Source organism: Mustela erminea, chromosome 1 (genome assembly GCF_009829155.1).
Source record: "Mustela erminea isolate mMusErm1 chromosome 1, mMusErm1.Pri, whole genome shotgun sequence".
Taxonomy (NCBI): domain Eukaryota; kingdom Metazoa; phylum Chordata; class Mammalia; order Carnivora; family Mustelidae; genus Mustela; species Mustela erminea.
The window spans coordinates 16,122,192-16,138,018 of NC_045614.1; the positions used below are offsets into that span (position 1 = coordinate 16,122,192).

Sequence of the window (15,827 nt, forward strand, 5' to 3'; positions counted from 1 at the left end):
GAGATCATGACCTGAGCCGAAGGCAGCGGCTTAACCCACTGAGCCACCCAGGCGCCCCGAATAATTTCTTTTAAAAGATTTTATTTACTGGGGCACCTGGGTGGCTCAGTGGGTTAAGCCGCTGCCTTCGGCTCAGGTCATGATCTCAGGGTCCTGGGATCGAGTCCCGCATAGGCCTCTCTGCTCAGCAGGGAGCCTGCTTCCTCCTCTCTCTCTCTGCCTGCCTCTCCGTCTACTTGTGATCTCTGTCTGTCAAATAAATAAAAATCTTTAAAAAAAAAAAAGATTTTATTTATTTATTTGACAGACAGAAATCACAAGTAGTCAGAGAAGTAGGCAGAGAGAGAGGAGGGGAAGCAGGCTCCCCGCTGAGCAGAGAGCCCGATGCGGGGCTCAATCCCAGGACCCTGGGATCATGACCTGAGCCGAAGGCAGAGGCCCCAACCCACTGAGGCACCCAGGTGCCCTAACATTGAATAATTTGAAATGTGTTACATTTCTCCTTGAATGTAACCTATATTTGGTGTTTTCCACCTTGGGAAATATGTCACCATCAGCCACCAAACACACACACACGCACTTGTAAGATTTTAAAATACACAGGCTAGGAGTCCCTTCTTTCTAGCCAACCCTCCTCCCTTTCCCGGTCACTCTCTTTGCTCCACGCCACCCCCTGAATCCACCAGAAAGTTTCCCCTAAACTGCATCTGTCCCACACGGGTACAAATCGGGGGCCTGTCCACCGGCCCAACTCGGCCTCACGGTTCATTTACCCCAGACGGCCTCGAGTGAGAAACGAGGGTCCTGTCAGATTCACCAAGCCAGCGCCTTGCGGAAGTGAACTTGAAGCCCCTCGTGCTGCCGGTGATGCTCGTGGAGAACGCGGCTCCCACCGCACGTCCCTGCCTGCTGTCCTTACAAGAAACGCACACACGTGCAATCAGTACGTATCTCCCCAAGTCATTCCTGGAGTTTGGAATAGCGCTGGCTCACGTGCTTTCCAGCTGAATCAGGTGGATTCTTTGGAATGTACGGTTTCAGCTGGAAAGCACGTGAACCAGCACTATTCCAAACTCCAGGAATCAGAAATAAAGTCCTTTCGGCATAGGGGTCAACCTCTCCCTGTCCCCTTTAGAGGAGACGTTTATATTTCACTATTCTTCCAGTAAAAGTGACTAAGACCGGGCACTGTGACCAAATTATAATCCGTCCCCACCGCAGGCCAACTCGGGAGCAATTTGAAGTAGAGCTGGGTCTGTATGGACCTCCGTGGGGAAGTCCTTCCTGTGGTTGAATGAAAGACCACAAAGTAGTAGGTTCGTTATAATCTATTTAAGTCCAAGAAAATTATACAAAACCATTTATACATATATGCATCTGTATGGAAAAGGCATTCAAAGAAGTCTCAAGACTTTTCCAGGTATATTCACCGTACAATTAAAAACAACTATCTCCTCGGGTGGAGATAGGCCTAAAAAGAGGAGGGTAATGAATTTGAGCAGACAAGGTCTATGTATGATTAATTTATATGACTTACACCTTTTTTTTTTAGATTTTAATTTATTTGTTTGACAGAGAGATCACAAGTAGGCAGAGAGACAGAGAGAGAGAGAGAGAAAGGGAAGCAGGCTCCCAACTAAGCAGAAAGCCCGATGTGGGACTCCATCCCAGGACCCCAAAATCATGACTTGAGCTGAAGGCAGAGGCTTAACCTGCTGAGCCACCTAGGCGCCCCGATTTATACCTTTTTTTTTTTCGACTTATACCTTTTTTAAAGAATGTGAGCAGGCAGTGTGGACGAGGTGGGGGGAACAGCAGCCTGCTTGCCCAGAACCCTGACTTCAACCTCCCTGCACCCTCTCAAGCCCTTCCTGACGCAAGACTCAGCACGGAGCTGACATATGTAGGGTTCTTTAAAGTTTACAAGTATTTTCAGGCGTTCATTTACTTGAACCTTCCCGACAGCCATTGGACAGATTTTTATTGCCTTTACTTGGCAGATAACCAAACAGATGCTAAGAACAGGTAAGGGACTTGCCTTGGCTCCTAAAATTCCCTGAGTAGGAAACAGATTCAAATCCAGACCTTCCGAACCTGAAGCCTCCTGCTCTCGCCACTTCGCCAAGCGGAAAGCGGTGGAAACCCGCTGGTTTGACTTCATGTTCTTACTGCTTCTTAATAAGGAGCCATTGTCCCAGTTGGGTTTCCAGGTGACGGTGGCCAGCCCCCCTGCTTTCACAAAGGGCAGCTCTCTCTGTCCATCAGCCGAGAAGGTTTGTACTGCTGTCTTCTGGATGCTTCAAATCCCCACCCATGGATTACGTTTCCCTTTATCTTTTCTCAGAGAGCCTTTCCATAAGCTGCTGGCCCAAGGCCTTATCAAGGGGCAGACATTCCGCCTGCCATCAGGACAGTATCTACAGAGAGAAGAAGTAGATCTCACAGGTAAGAAGGGCCCATTGGGTCCCATGCAGGTGCCCGTCCCTTGGCCCTAGCCCCATCCAGCGTCTGTTCGCTTTTGGCCGGGTTTTCATTTGTGTGTAACCCAGAGTCAGCCCGGGCATCCCCTCATGTCCAAGCTCATGTTTGACAGTGTGTCTCAGGAACAGAGCCCACAGACACGACAGACACTCTTCTAAGTCTGGGGTACTCCCAGCACTTCTCCCTAGGTGCTCTTGAGGCACAAATCAGAACTCGGGGCCACCCCAATACTGAACCCCTGTGACACCCCAGGGCAGCCCCGTCTGGTACTCCCCTGACTTCCTCTGCCCCTTTCCTCAGGGGTAGTACCTCCCACCGGATCCTGAAGCGGCACCGTGATGGTGTCGTGTACGCTCAGCACACTGAGGAAATCAGTAGAAAATGGGAGTGGGCGGATTTAGGGGCACCTATAAGAAACCCCCAGAACTCTGGTCATTTAGTTTAGAAAATGAAGTGCCTAAGGGAGGGCATCTTGTGAACCCAACAACCCCTTAATGGTAGGCAGCCTCCCAAGCCAAACACTAGAGAAAAGATTTAGATGGAATCCATCAGTGGAATTACCTACTTAGTGCAGTAATATATCAGGGTTTGGAATGGTCCAAAGGAGAAAAAAAAGCTGGAAAAGCAGAAATTGGCTATGTTTCAGCAACACGGACCAGAGGGGAAAGCAGCCAAATTCAAAGGGCTTATGCATTTCAGTTGATAGCAAAGTGCTCTGTGTGAACACGGGATTGCCGTGTACAGCTGGGCAGCGTGTGGACTGCACAAAGGTACCCAGCCAAGGGGGTGAGCATGGCCTGACCTCCAGCCATTTGCTAGACCATACACCTCAGTGCCAAGAGAAGGCACCTTTCTCTAACTTCTCAACCACTCTGCCCAGATAGTTGGCTTTTTCCTAATTTGCACAACAGTGTTGGAAAGAGTAGCTACAGCCCAGAGAAGGTGTGCAGGGTAAACAGAGCAGTGGTTCCCTGAGCCACAGCCTGGATAAAGCAACTTCAGTCTCCCTTTGCTCCAATGTCATGGAGCCAGACAATATTGTGAACGTCTTTTCCCTTCCCGCGCAGACTTGCCCCTGGGAGAGAATACTTGGGTCAGCGAAGGCAGATTCCATCTCCTCATGGGTGTGCTTCTGCTGAAGCATGGAATTAGATCTTAGGTATACACATCAGTCCCTTGGGAGGTTGGCTGCCATTGGAGTCTGGGACTGTGTGGCTGGAAGGAACAGAAATGCACCCAAAGGCAGGTTGAGCACAGGATTTGGGATCCCACCCCAAGCCAGCTGCCAGCGCTCCGGCCGGCTCACAGCACACCCGCGGCCACCGGGTGACACACAGATGCCAGTCCTAGGACTTTCTCCTCCCTCCTTCGATAGCCTCCGGTCCCACTTCCTCCCCTCTGTTCTTCTGCCCGGATCTCCATCCCCCACCAGGCTGGGCTTCTGCTCTCCCCCAACTTCAGGTTACAAGGTGGCCTCGGGGAGCCACGATGCCATGTCTGGCCCCATCTCCTTATGACTTTACTGTAGTTCCGGTGCCTGGCAACACTGAAACAAGAGTTTCTGTCTCTTAGTTCCAGGTCCCAAGAAAGACCTTGGCTTTGCCAGATGTCCGTTCTTGTCCCGGCCACTGGGCCTTGGCCACAAGGTCCCCACATCCCAGCCTAGCCATGGAAGACCTTCTCCGCCAGCACCCTCGGGACCGGTGGGGTGGGGGTGGGGAGGAGCCACAGGCCGTGCATGGTGGGCTGGCCCCCCAGGGGCACACCGCATTCCATGGGGCCTGGTCACACAAGACCATGTCGTGGAGACCAGAGTGACCCCTCAGGGGGCTTTGCTGCTCTGAGACCCGGAGAGCCACACCTTCTGTCCCTGTGCGTTATTTTGGAGCGCAGGTGCGGTTCCTGTTCACGCAGAAACGAGGGAGACGCTGGAGGTGACGTGGGAGAAGATGAGCAAGTCCAGACACAACGGGGTGGACCCCGAGGAGGTCGTCGAGCAGTACGGCCTCGACACCATCCGGCTCTACGTCCTCTTCGCCGCCCCTCCTGAGAAGGACATCCTGTGGGACGTGAAGAGTAAGGCCCTTCCCCTCCGCCGCCTCCTCCTTTGTGTTCTGCCTCCGGCGCCGGAGGAGTTTGGGGAAGGAACTATCTGGGTTGAAGACCGTAGTCAGGGGTCTAGGAATCCGTTCCAGGAAGCGGGTAGTGTGGTGTTTCCCACGTCCTGTGCCCTTCGTAGCCCGGGGTTCCCAGATGGAGGGAGCCTCCCTGGGTGAGGGAAGCTGGTGGCCATTGTGGGTTTCCAGTCCTCGCCCCAGGCCTGTGGACGCAGCATCCGGGGGACTCCAGGAAGCTGCCTTTGGCGAGTCTGTGGTGTGCTGCCAGGTCTACAGGGACCCTCCTGAGGACATTCCCCAGGAGCCAGACTGGCTTCCATGCCACCCCGCGCCCCTCTGTGGCCAACAGAGGCCAGTCCCCTCTTGATCCATCCTGAAATGTTCTAGAGCAGGGTCGTTGCCCAGGACCTGCTCCTAATGGTACCCGGGACCCCCTCCCTCGCCCACAGTCAGCCCCCAGAACCCCATCATAGGAGGGCTGTCCCTGCAGAGCTGGTTAGTCCTGAAAAGGCGGGAGGTAAAATCCCCAGGCGTCCTAGCATACACGGTCCAGCGGTCACTCGGTCTTCCTTCCTGCGGGCTACCTCACGGGTGGCTGTGTGCAGGAGCAGCCAGATGCCCTTGCCTGTGACAAGTGTGTCACAGAGGCTGGTCCCAGAACCAGCTGTGTTGGAATCACTGGGGGTGGATCAAGGGCACACGTGCGGGCCTAGGCATCTCTGGGGACACCTTGGCAGCAGCCGGCTGTCTTACTCAAGACAGCTGTGGGCACTTGAGGCCCATCCTGGCCCAGGCTTCTGAGGTCACCTCGTGGGCCGGGGTGGTGGGTGGCCGGCACTCCGAGTAACCGTGTGACCCAGGGCTCTGGGGTGTGATGGGGTCCATGCTGCTCTGAGCTCCCGGACGCTGGAAGCCAGGACGGCCCCCGTAGCTCCCATCGGGACACAAGGAAACGTGTCTTCAACACACACGTGCCTCTCTGGGCTTGGGGAGAGCCAGATCAGTCACTCACGGGTCTTTCTTTCTCTGTCTCGTTTCCTGACATGAAACTCAGCCGACGCCCTCCCCGGGGTGCTGAGGTGGCAACAGCGTCTGTGGGCCTTGGTGACCCGCTTCATCGAGGCCAGGGCTCCTGGAACGGCTCCCCAGCCCCAGCTGCTGAGTGACAAGGAGAGAGCCGAGAGCAGGAGGCTCTGGGAGTACAAGAACTCGGTCATCTCTGAGGTCAGGAGCTTTCTGGGGCTGCTGGTTAGTTCTGTGACTGAGCTCGCTTGGTCCGAGTGGACGGGCCTGCCTCTTTCCTCACGCCGGCGGCCCCCCTGGTCTGGAAGGGTTGCTCTCACCGTGTCGAGTCGCTCACCAAGCTGAAGCAGCAGTCCATGTGCTGTCACGGAGAGACACGCTCTCAGGAAAGGGCTTCCTCTGACGGTGTCCATCACGTGTGCACCCCAGATCCCAGGAGGCCGCCCCCTTCCCACAGTGCCACACTTAACCCACGGGGGCAGAGAACCAAATACAGGACCCCCTACAATTGAGGTGAACAGAAACAGAAGTGTAGGCTTGAAGGGGGCATAAAGAGACCGCTCTGTCCAGATGGGGACAGAGATGAGGCCCAGAGCCTGGAGAGTTCCCGGATGCCCCACGTGGTGAGGACTTCCCCACCCAGTGACATTGTTACACAGCATCTGTGTGAGTCACTGTGGGTTAACTTTTGCCAGTAGGTGATGTGTTTGTGTTACATTCACAGACAATATTTTACTGTCTAAATTGTTTTCTTTTTTTATTTTTTAAAGATTTTAATTTTGGTGCACCTGGGTGGCTCAGTGGGTTAAAGCCTCTGCCTTCAGCTCAGGTCATGATCCCAGGGTCCTGGGATCAAGCCCCGCATCAGGATCTCTGCTCAGTGGGGAGCCTGCTTCCTCCTCTCTCTCTCTCTCTCTCTCTCTCTCTCTCTCTCTGCCTGCCTCTCCACCTACTTGTGATCTCTGTCTGTCAAATAAATAATTAAAATCTTTAAAAAAAAAAAAAAAAGATTTCAATTTTGAGTCATCTCCATACCCAATGTGGGGTTCAAACTCGTGCCCCAAGAGGCGTGAGCCAGCCAGGTGCCCCTGATTCATTGTAAAAGAGTCTTCGTTGATAACAGATCCCTATAAATTTCTCTAGAAGTCTGATACCATACCATGACATTTGCTTTTTTCAGCACTTTGTGAAAAAAATGTTGTATGTCTTTGAAAGAAGACATGGAGGAGATCCAAAGATATGTTTTACTGGATAAAGCCTTGACACCCCAAATATTCCTTGGGCCAAATTTTTAATTCTATTTTTACTTTTTTAGAATTGCTGGTTTGAACTCATAAAGTCAGCCAAGGTCACTTTTCTGGACTCGTAACTGATGACATTGCAGGAACAGGGTTTTCATGAGGCCCTGAGTCCAGCATGGTCTCATTCAGTGACACTTGCTCAGGGAATATTCCCGACCCCTCTGCTCTAGTGTAAAGACACAGAGTGCACGCAGTTGAGCTTTGTGATGTGAGTGATGCCCGAGTGATTATATCTGTGCCACATTCTTCCTCTCTGGATTTGGTACATTCTTCTCTTCTGTCAGGTCATAGACGAGGGGTATTTCGACAAGTCGGAAACTCTTGGCCTCTGTAGATGTCTTGTTTTTCTGTATTCTTGGCCGTGGTCGAAATCGAGGAGCACATAAACAGGAAGGAGCTGACAAGTCCTATCAGTGTTCTTACTTTGATTCCATATCTGAACATGCAAAACTCACCTTATCCCATATACAAATAACCTCTGTTGTGAATGAAAGTCACGGAGCCGGAGAGAAGGGACATCCCATACCCCATCTCCCGGTGACTGTTGTCGTCTGCGGGTCCTGCTTCCTGTCCAGGTAGTTGGTAGCATTCAATGCCCCCCCGCCCCGGCCCCGGGAGAACCGACACTGTCCCCAGTGTGCGGGAGCAGGAAGTGTGGAACCCCGGAAACACCGTTGACCCTGATTTTAAAAATCTTTGTGCCGATGAAACGTTATCATGATTATTCAAGATAATGAATGCCTTTGTAAATATCTTCGCATTCATTTAATTCACATTGTTTGAATGATGCACTTGGTTTGTTGTTGTCTTTGTGGAAAGCTTAAAGGGATTTTGAAGAAAGTAAATTATTCAACTTTTACCCGTAGGTGACTGCCCATTTCACAGAGGACTTCTCACTGAATTCTGTAATTTCTCAGCTGATGGGACTCACCAGTGCCCTTCTGGTAAGTGGCCCTCCTGGCCTCATTTGCTGGTAAGCAGAGGACAGGGTAGCTTCCAGCCGCATTGGGAGGTGGCCCGCAGGGTCCTGGGTGGTGGACAGAACAGGACCATGGTGTCGCCTCCTTGGTGTGCTCTGTTATGTTAAAGAAGCATCCCCTCCCCCCCCCCCCCGCCCCCAGTCACAACCTAGCTTTATAGCTGGAAGGTTCTTAAAGAGAGTCCGGTGGAAAGCCCACCCCTCAGTCCCTTCCCCCACTCCCATATTTTGCAGATGAGGACAGTGACACGCAGGGAGCTTGGATGACATGTCTGGTAGATTAGTGACACATCAGACCCAGACTCAAGCCCCCTCTGTTCCAGCTCCCCTCTTTCTTCCTGCTTCCTCTGCCTGCTCTCCTGATGGATCCAACACCCCCTAGCGTGTTACACTCCTTTAACCAAGACCGATCAGATTTGTGCTCACTAAAAACAAAAGTCAGCCTTTTTAGCATAGACTGCTCTTCTGGCTACGTGTGACTAGAATTTTTCTTACCAGGGGAAGAATTTGTGAACAAATAGGAGCTTGGGGAAGTGGTTAGCTGTTTGGACAACAACCAACCAAAAAAAGGACATGAAAACTATTAACAGTTGCCTTTTATCATGAAGCTCCTGCCAGGCTTTAAGAACAGTGGAAGAAATTTACGAGTTTGACTACATAAAACCTGCCATTTTTAGTATATTAAAACATGCCATGTTACGAAGCAGGGAAAACCTGGGGAAAACATTTTATAACAAATATGTCCGACATGAGGCTTAACATCCTTAATATATAAAGAGCGCTTTACATGTGAATATCAAACTACTTGACCTAAAAATGGTCAAAGGATTTGAAAAGAGAATCACCCACAGAAAATGGGATAGAAATAATCTGTAAACCTGGCAGAAAAAAAATACATGCCTTACTAATGATCATGAAACGCAAATTAAAAACACAAGGCTTTTTTTTTTTTTTTTTTTTTTTTTTTTTCACCTTTTTAACATAAAGCTTGTGCTATGACAAAGACAGTGAGACAGTGTCACATCCCAGCAGTTGCCTTGGTTGTTGTAACCTTGCCAGAAAGAACTTTGGCTTTGAGAACTTTGGTTTGGTGGTTTGTGTCCTTTGACTGAGGGCCAGCCTGTGGCAGGTGACTTATAATCACAGAGAGGTAGAACCCCAGCTGTCCTCAATGCGGACATCATGAGATAATGTCTATCATATCAATAGGGAGGAAATGTGCCTCCACCACTCACATCGTGTCTTCCAGGAATCCTTAGTATCAGACCGTTCCTGATTCAACATCAAGTAAATACACAATACAGAACTGCTCATAGGATAAAAATTCCAGTTGAGCCAAGGGTATGGGGACAGATGTGTCTATTCACATCTTTTTGGAGACCAGGATAAAATACATCAGGTTTTTTTCTGGGTGGTATAATTGTGAGTGATTTTGTATTTCCCAGATTGCTGAGTGTGTATGGGTCTTTTTTTTTTTTTTTTTCCAAGATTTTATTTATTCATTTGTCAGAGAGAGAGAGAGAGCACAAGCAGGGGGAGCAGCAGGCAGAGAGAGAGGGAGAAGCAGACTCCCCACTAAGCTGGGAGCCCAATGCGGGGGCTCCATCCCAGAAGCCCAGGATGATGATCTGAGCCGAAGGCAGACGCTTCACCAACTGAGCCCCTCAGGGGTCCCCTGTGTGTGTTTTTTTAATCAGGATAAAAACTGAAAAATATTACAGAAAAATGAAATTTCTCCCCAGCAGCAAGTTCTGTCTGCAGCCCTTCTGGTAGATGCTCTCTGTATCCATTCCCACGGAGTTATATTCTGATTTCTTGGGCAGTTTTGCAAAGATCATATAGGCATGCTCTAAAAAAAAAAAAAAAAAAAAAAGAAGTATAATATTTTTGGCCTCTTTTTACCTAGCAAAATACCTTAACGTGGGTGTTAAAAACACAGGTTGAGTTGCTACCATCGCCTTATTTTTATCATCATACACCCCCCCCACCGCCCCCCTGGCCAGCCTCTGGGAAACTCAGCGCCATTGTCCTTCCCACAGCCCACTTCTTCCAGGCTGTCCTTGGTCTACACTCGCCAGCTCACACCCTGCTTTGCTGACCACCCTCCCTCCCCACCCACAGCCTGTGGAGTCAGTGACACCCTCGATTCATCTGTCACTTTGCTCCCCCATTGGCTATAACCTCCTTGAAGGCAGAAACGAAACCCTTCTGGACATTTTATCCCTAAAGTCTAGCATCCAGTAGGTACCCCATAAATTCAGTGGGTGTGGCTGTGTTCTGGGACTAGCTGCGCCGCAGGAAGAAACTGGGTGTTCACAATAACTGGCACACCTGTGTTATAGGACCCCCGAGACCCCTGAAGGGGCAGGAGGAGGACCCCTGCCCTGGGCGTTCCACATCGTAAAGCCTGTGATCGAGTCTCTTTGCAGGCCTCACTGGTCCTGCAGCGCATGGGAAACCTCGCAGAGTGGGCAGGAGTTTCTGATTCAGTGGGGCGCCTGGGTGGCTCAGGTCATGACCCCAGGGTTCTGGGATCGAGCCCCACATCGGGTGGGAACTACAGAGTCAGCTTTGGACCGAGGGCACAGGATGTGCTTAGCGAAGAGCAGAGCACTATTTTTTTTTTTTTTAAGATTTTATTTATTTATTTGACAGACAGAGATCACAAGTAGGCAGAGAGGCAGGCAGAGAGAGGAGGAAGCAGGCTCCCTGCCGAGCAGAGAGCCCGATGCAGGGCTCGATCCCAGGACCCTGAGATCATGACCCGAGCCGAAGGCAGAGGCTTTAACCCACTGAGCCACCCAGGTGCCCCAGAGCACTATTTTTAATACTGTCTTAATACTCTGATGAAACAGGGCGAGTTCTGTGTCCAGAGCAAACGTGGATGGGAAGGAAGGCTTCTGCCTACCTGCTTGCGTCTCTGGGCTTCAGAGACACGAATGGCCTTCCTCACCCGGTCTCAGCGTTCTCCCACTGTTCTTTCTGTTCCTCAGCAAGCTTCTCCGAGAGTGGTTCTCCATAGCCGCGAGTTTGAGGACGCGCTCTGTGCCCTGGTGGTGATGGCTGCCCCGATGGCCCCCCACATCGCCTCGGAGCTCTGGGCTGGTAGGTGGGGACGTCCTCGTGGGGGTGTCCAGCCCTCCCGTTGAGCAAGACGCGGGGCTCAGATGGCCTCAGGCGTGGGCTCCGGCATCGGGCCTCTGTACCGGGGACCCCTCTGTCTTGTAGTCGGAATGGTGGTACTTCTGCGGGGTCACCCCTGCCGAAGGGGAAGACCCATCCCCACTTTGGCACAACACGGGGCCTCCCCCCACCCCCAGCTCTCCATAGGCCAAGACCCCGTGTTCTCTTTCTAAGGTAGAAACGTAGGTTTCGTCCCACTTTACAGATGGGGAAAGGGGCGCCTGGAGTCAACTTTGCAGACCTAAAACTTTTTTTTTTTTTTTTTGACAGAGATTGAAAGAGAGATCACAAGTAGGCAGGGAGGCAGGCAGAGGGAGAAGGGGAAGCAGGCATCCCACTGAGCAGAGAGCCCGATGTGGGGCTCGATCCCAGGACCCTGAGACCATGCCCGAGCCAAAGGCAGAGGCTTAACCCACTGAGCCACCCAGGCGCCCCCAGACCTAAAACTTTAACTTAAACTGGGATTCAGTCTCTCCAGCAGACCGTCATTCCTAAACTGGGCACTAGAGCGAGTCCCACTGCCTGAGCCTCACTCACGGGGCCTAAATGTAGAAGCTTCCACTCCACCCAGCCCCTGGGAGGTCCCCGTTCTGGAACCTGGGGAGTGACTGGAGAGTGTTTTGGGCTTTTTTAAAGATTTTATTTATTTGTTTGGCAGAGAGAGGGAGCAAGGAGCCCAACATGGGGCTCTGGGGTTTGATCCCAGGACCCCAGGACTGTGCCCTGAGCCATAGGCAGACACTTAACCAACGGAGCCACCCAGGCTGGAGAGTTTTGAACCAGCTCCTGGGTGATTCTGATGCACTAGCCAGTGGGGGACTGTGTCCCTCTACTCTTAGGACCTGACTCTCAGAGAAAAGCCTAAGGCAAGACTTCACACACTTTTCCTCTCAGAGGGCAGCCTCCTGAGAGCATTTTCAGGGCCCACTGGTCATTCTAAAAGGCCATCACTAGAAATACCTACATCCTTTCTTTTTAAGAAATAATTTGAATGTTCTTTACCCTAAGCTGTCTTCAATAGTTAATTCTTTCTTTTCCTTTTTGTCATCTCTATTTTTTGTTGCTTTAATGTGGAGCTGCTTCTTCAGATGGTGTGAGGTTTACGGTGTCTTCCCATTTCCTATTTTTGGACACAGACCATTTATAATGATACATTATAGTTTTAAAAGTTGAATAGCTGATTTTTAGAACACATGCCTAAATAGAATGCTGGCCCCAAAGAGACCCAAAATATGAAGGCTTTTGATACACATCCTCAGATCTGCTTCCAAAGATTCTCTGGATCATCGGTGGATAGGCACAGCAAGAGCCTCCGTCATGATTCCGGGGCTTTGGCAAGGACCTTGCCATCCCTTGGCGATAAACTCGCCCTGCATGCTAGAATAACCCCAGCGGGGCCCGTGCCCTCCCTTGGAAACCCTGAGTGATATGCTCCCGCCTGGGCTGCCATGAGGATGAACGTCACGGCTCGAGCGGCTGGCTATGTCTTAGAGAAGCTCAGGCCCCCAGGCCTTGGTCTCAGTGTCGCAGGCCTCGGGTGGCCAGTCAGGACCAACTCAAGGCAGTCAGAATGTGGAGCCAACAGTTTGCCCATCTTTGTTTTACTTGGGGCTCTGATCAGTTTCCTGTGGGTTTGCAAAAAAAAAAAAAAAATTGTCATCTGTATTTCCATTTTAAAAACAAGGTACACTTGTAAACATTTTGATTTTTCTTTTTTAACTTGTAAACGTTTTTAATCACTGTACTAATTGCCCCCAGGCATGACTTTGGTAACTGCCCAAGTGACGTGTCTGGCATTAGCTCCCATAATCCTCCAGGGACCAAGTCCGTGCAGAGCTCTGAGTTTCCGCTTCAGATCGTGCCCTTGAAGGGGACAAGACAGGAACGTGTTTGAGACTCTCGATCTATGTCTCCAGACTGCTTTCCTGGAAAGTTATCCCCGTTTCCACTCCAGGCTCTGTTTCTGGAGTATGTGTTCTGTTTTGCTGATTTAATTATCAGATTTTTCAATATAGTTTTAACATCTGGTGGCGGGCTAGCCTCCCTCCATTTCTTTTCTTGTAATTATTTGAGTGCTTCTCACCTGTTTATTCCTCTCAGTAGAACTCTGGTATCATTTTATTATTAAAGTCCTTGAGATTTTGCTTGAAATGAGGTTAAACCCAGAATAAATTTGGGAAAGCCTTATATCTTTACCCCTCCCAGAAGACCTACATGTGGTCTGCCCCCCCCCACTTTTTTTTTTAAGGTTTTATTTTGGGGACGCCTGGGTGGTATGGTTGATCAAGCATCTGACTCGTGGTTTTGGCTCAGGTTGTGATCTCAGAGTTATGAGATCAAACCCAGTGTCAGGCTCATCTCTCGGCACGGAGTCTGCTTGAGATTCTCTCTCCCTTTCCCTCTGCCCCTCCTGCTCATGCTTCTCCCACACAGTCTAAAATAAATAATTTAGGGGCGCCGGGGTGGCTCAGTGGGTTAAAGCCTCTGCCTTCGGCTCAGATCATGATCTCAGGATCCTGGGATCGAGTCCCACATCGGGCTTTCTGCTCAGCTGGGAGCCTGCTTCCTCCTCTCGCTCTCTGCCTGCTTCTCTGCCTACTTGTGATCTCTGTCTGTCAAATAAATAAATAAAATCTTAAAAAAAAAAAAATGTAAAAAAAATTTTTTTTAAAAAGAAAATAAAAAATATTGGGGCGCCTGGGTGGCTCAGTGGGTTAAAGCCTCTGCCTTCGGCTCAGGTCATGATCCCAGGGTCCTGGGATCAAGCCCCACATCGGGCTCTCTGCTCAGCAGGGAGCCTGCTTCCGACTCTCTCTCTGCCTACTTCTCTGCCTGCTTGTCATCTCTGTCTGTCAAATAAATAAATAAAATCTTAAAAAAAAAAAAAGAAAAGAAAAAATATAAATAAAATAAAATAAATAATTTAGTTAGGAAAAAAAAAAGGTTTTATTTTTAAGTAGCGTCTACATCCAGAGTGGGGCCCGAACTACAATTGCCCAGATCAAGAGTTGCGCACTCCACCAACTGAGCCAGCCAGGTGCCCCGTCTCTGTCTTCACGCAAGACTTCCCTTATGCTAAGTCAGGTTTTAAAGTTTTCTTCGTGGAGGTCCTACACATTTCTTAAGATTATTCTTGAGTATTTTTTGGTTATATTTTATTTTTGGTCTTGTGACTGAAACCTTTGCTCTTCTATGATTTTTGACTGGTAATGGCTGGCATGTAATTTTTAAAAATTTATTTGCCTACTTTTTTCTATTACCCAGATTCCCTACAAATCCCTCCTACTTTGGGTTAGGGGTAAAAGCCTCTTGGATAGTCTAGGATTCCGTGATCAGCATATAAGGATTAGTGTTCTCTTTCTGTGGTTTGGTGTCTGTGTACGTACTGTGTGTTAAATGGCTCAGAAAACCCTATGGAATGTCCAAGGTGGTGGTCCAGGTGGTCCTGTCTCACTTCCGGATTGAAGGGGAAGTAACAATTCCCTGTTGGGTTTGATGTTGGCTGTTAGTTTAGGATAGATACTCTGTGTAATGTTTTAGGGGTTTTTTAAAGAATTTTTTAGAGAGGGGACACCTGGATGGCTCAGACGGTTAGGCATATGCCTTCGGCTCAGATCATAATGGTCCTGGGATTGAGCCCCAGGTCTGGCTCCCAGCTCAGCGAGGAGTCTGCTTCTCCCTCTCCCCCTGCTTGTGCTCTCTCTGTCTCTCTGTCTCTCTGTCTCTCTGTCTCTCTCAGATGAATAAATAAAATCTTTCCAAAAAAATTTTTTTTTAGAGAGAGAGAGCATGAGCAGGGTAGAGGAGGGGCAGAGGGAGAGGGAGAGAGACTCTCAAGCAGACTGCCCGCTGAGCATAGAGTCCAGTGTAGGGCTTGATCTCACGACCCCAAGATCATGAGCTGAGCCAAAATCAAGAATCAGTTGCCGAACTGACTGAGCCTCCCAGGCATGCGGATATCCCCACTAAGGTTAAGGAAGCAGCTCTCTGTCCTTGTTTTCCAGAACTCGTATTAGGAATAGGAGCTATATTTTATTTAACATCCATTCTCCAGCTGTTGAGGGGTGTGTCATCTGCTTTTAATTTCGCCCTTTGCCCTGTTGATGTCACTGTTCATTGACCATCTAATATGAAGCTCTCCCCGCCTGGATTCATCTTGACCATGGCATAACAGACTTGGAGTGTACCGTCAAATTGTGTCTGCTAGTGTTTGATTTAGAATGTGGCACCTATTTTCCTAAGGAAGACTAGTTCTGCTCAGCGTGTGCGGTCAGGCTTGGAAATGAGGGTGTCACTGACTCTACCGAGAGAGTTGTGTTGGGTTCCTCGGACTGTGGTGCTTTAGAACAGACGGTAGAGGATGACACATGTACCCATTCTTCGCTGAAGAGGCTGAGTGCCCTAAAGGCAGGTTGGGATCAAGCCCTGCTACACTAATGCCATTTAATGCCATGACTCTTTCCTTCAGCATAGACAACCGCATCAAGTTTTTTAAATGGCTCGCTGTTCATTCTCTCCTCGTCTTCCTTTGCTCTAAAACAAACCAATCTAATTTGCAATAAATGTAACTCTCATCCTCGAATATGCACGTCTCTCTCTTATCTTCCTGCTTTGTCCCGCATGATCTGTCTTCCTCCCTCCTTTCATTTCTCCCACGAAGGATTAATGTCAGTGGGATTCGCAGTACCGCGCCCCCCACGCCCCGCACTGCTTTACATGTCCCTTCAGTCGTGTTGTGGGAGG

The 15,827-nt window shown here is 49.9% G+C and overlaps 1 protein-coding gene across 3 annotated transcripts in view; it reads left to right on the forward strand.

Moving 5' to 3' along the window:
* LARS2 (leucyl-tRNA synthetase 2, mitochondrial) overlaps positions 1 to 15,827 on the forward strand; it is a 151,523-nt gene that overhangs the window by 121,022 nt on the left and 14,674 nt on the right. For all 3 annotated transcript variants that reach the window (XM_032317367.1, XM_032317359.1, XM_032317375.1), the window contains exons 15-19: positions 2,345 to 2,445; positions 4,375 to 4,557; positions 5,653 to 5,822; positions 7,789 to 7,866; positions 10,895 to 11,006. In XM_032317367.1, the coding sequence (XP_032173258.1) occupies positions 2,345 to 2,445; positions 4,375 to 4,557; positions 5,653 to 5,822; positions 7,789 to 7,866; positions 10,895 to 11,006 (644 nt within the window). The remainder of the gene's footprint in view (positions 1 to 2,344; positions 2,446 to 4,374; positions 4,558 to 5,652; positions 5,823 to 7,788; positions 7,867 to 10,894; positions 11,007 to 15,827) is intronic.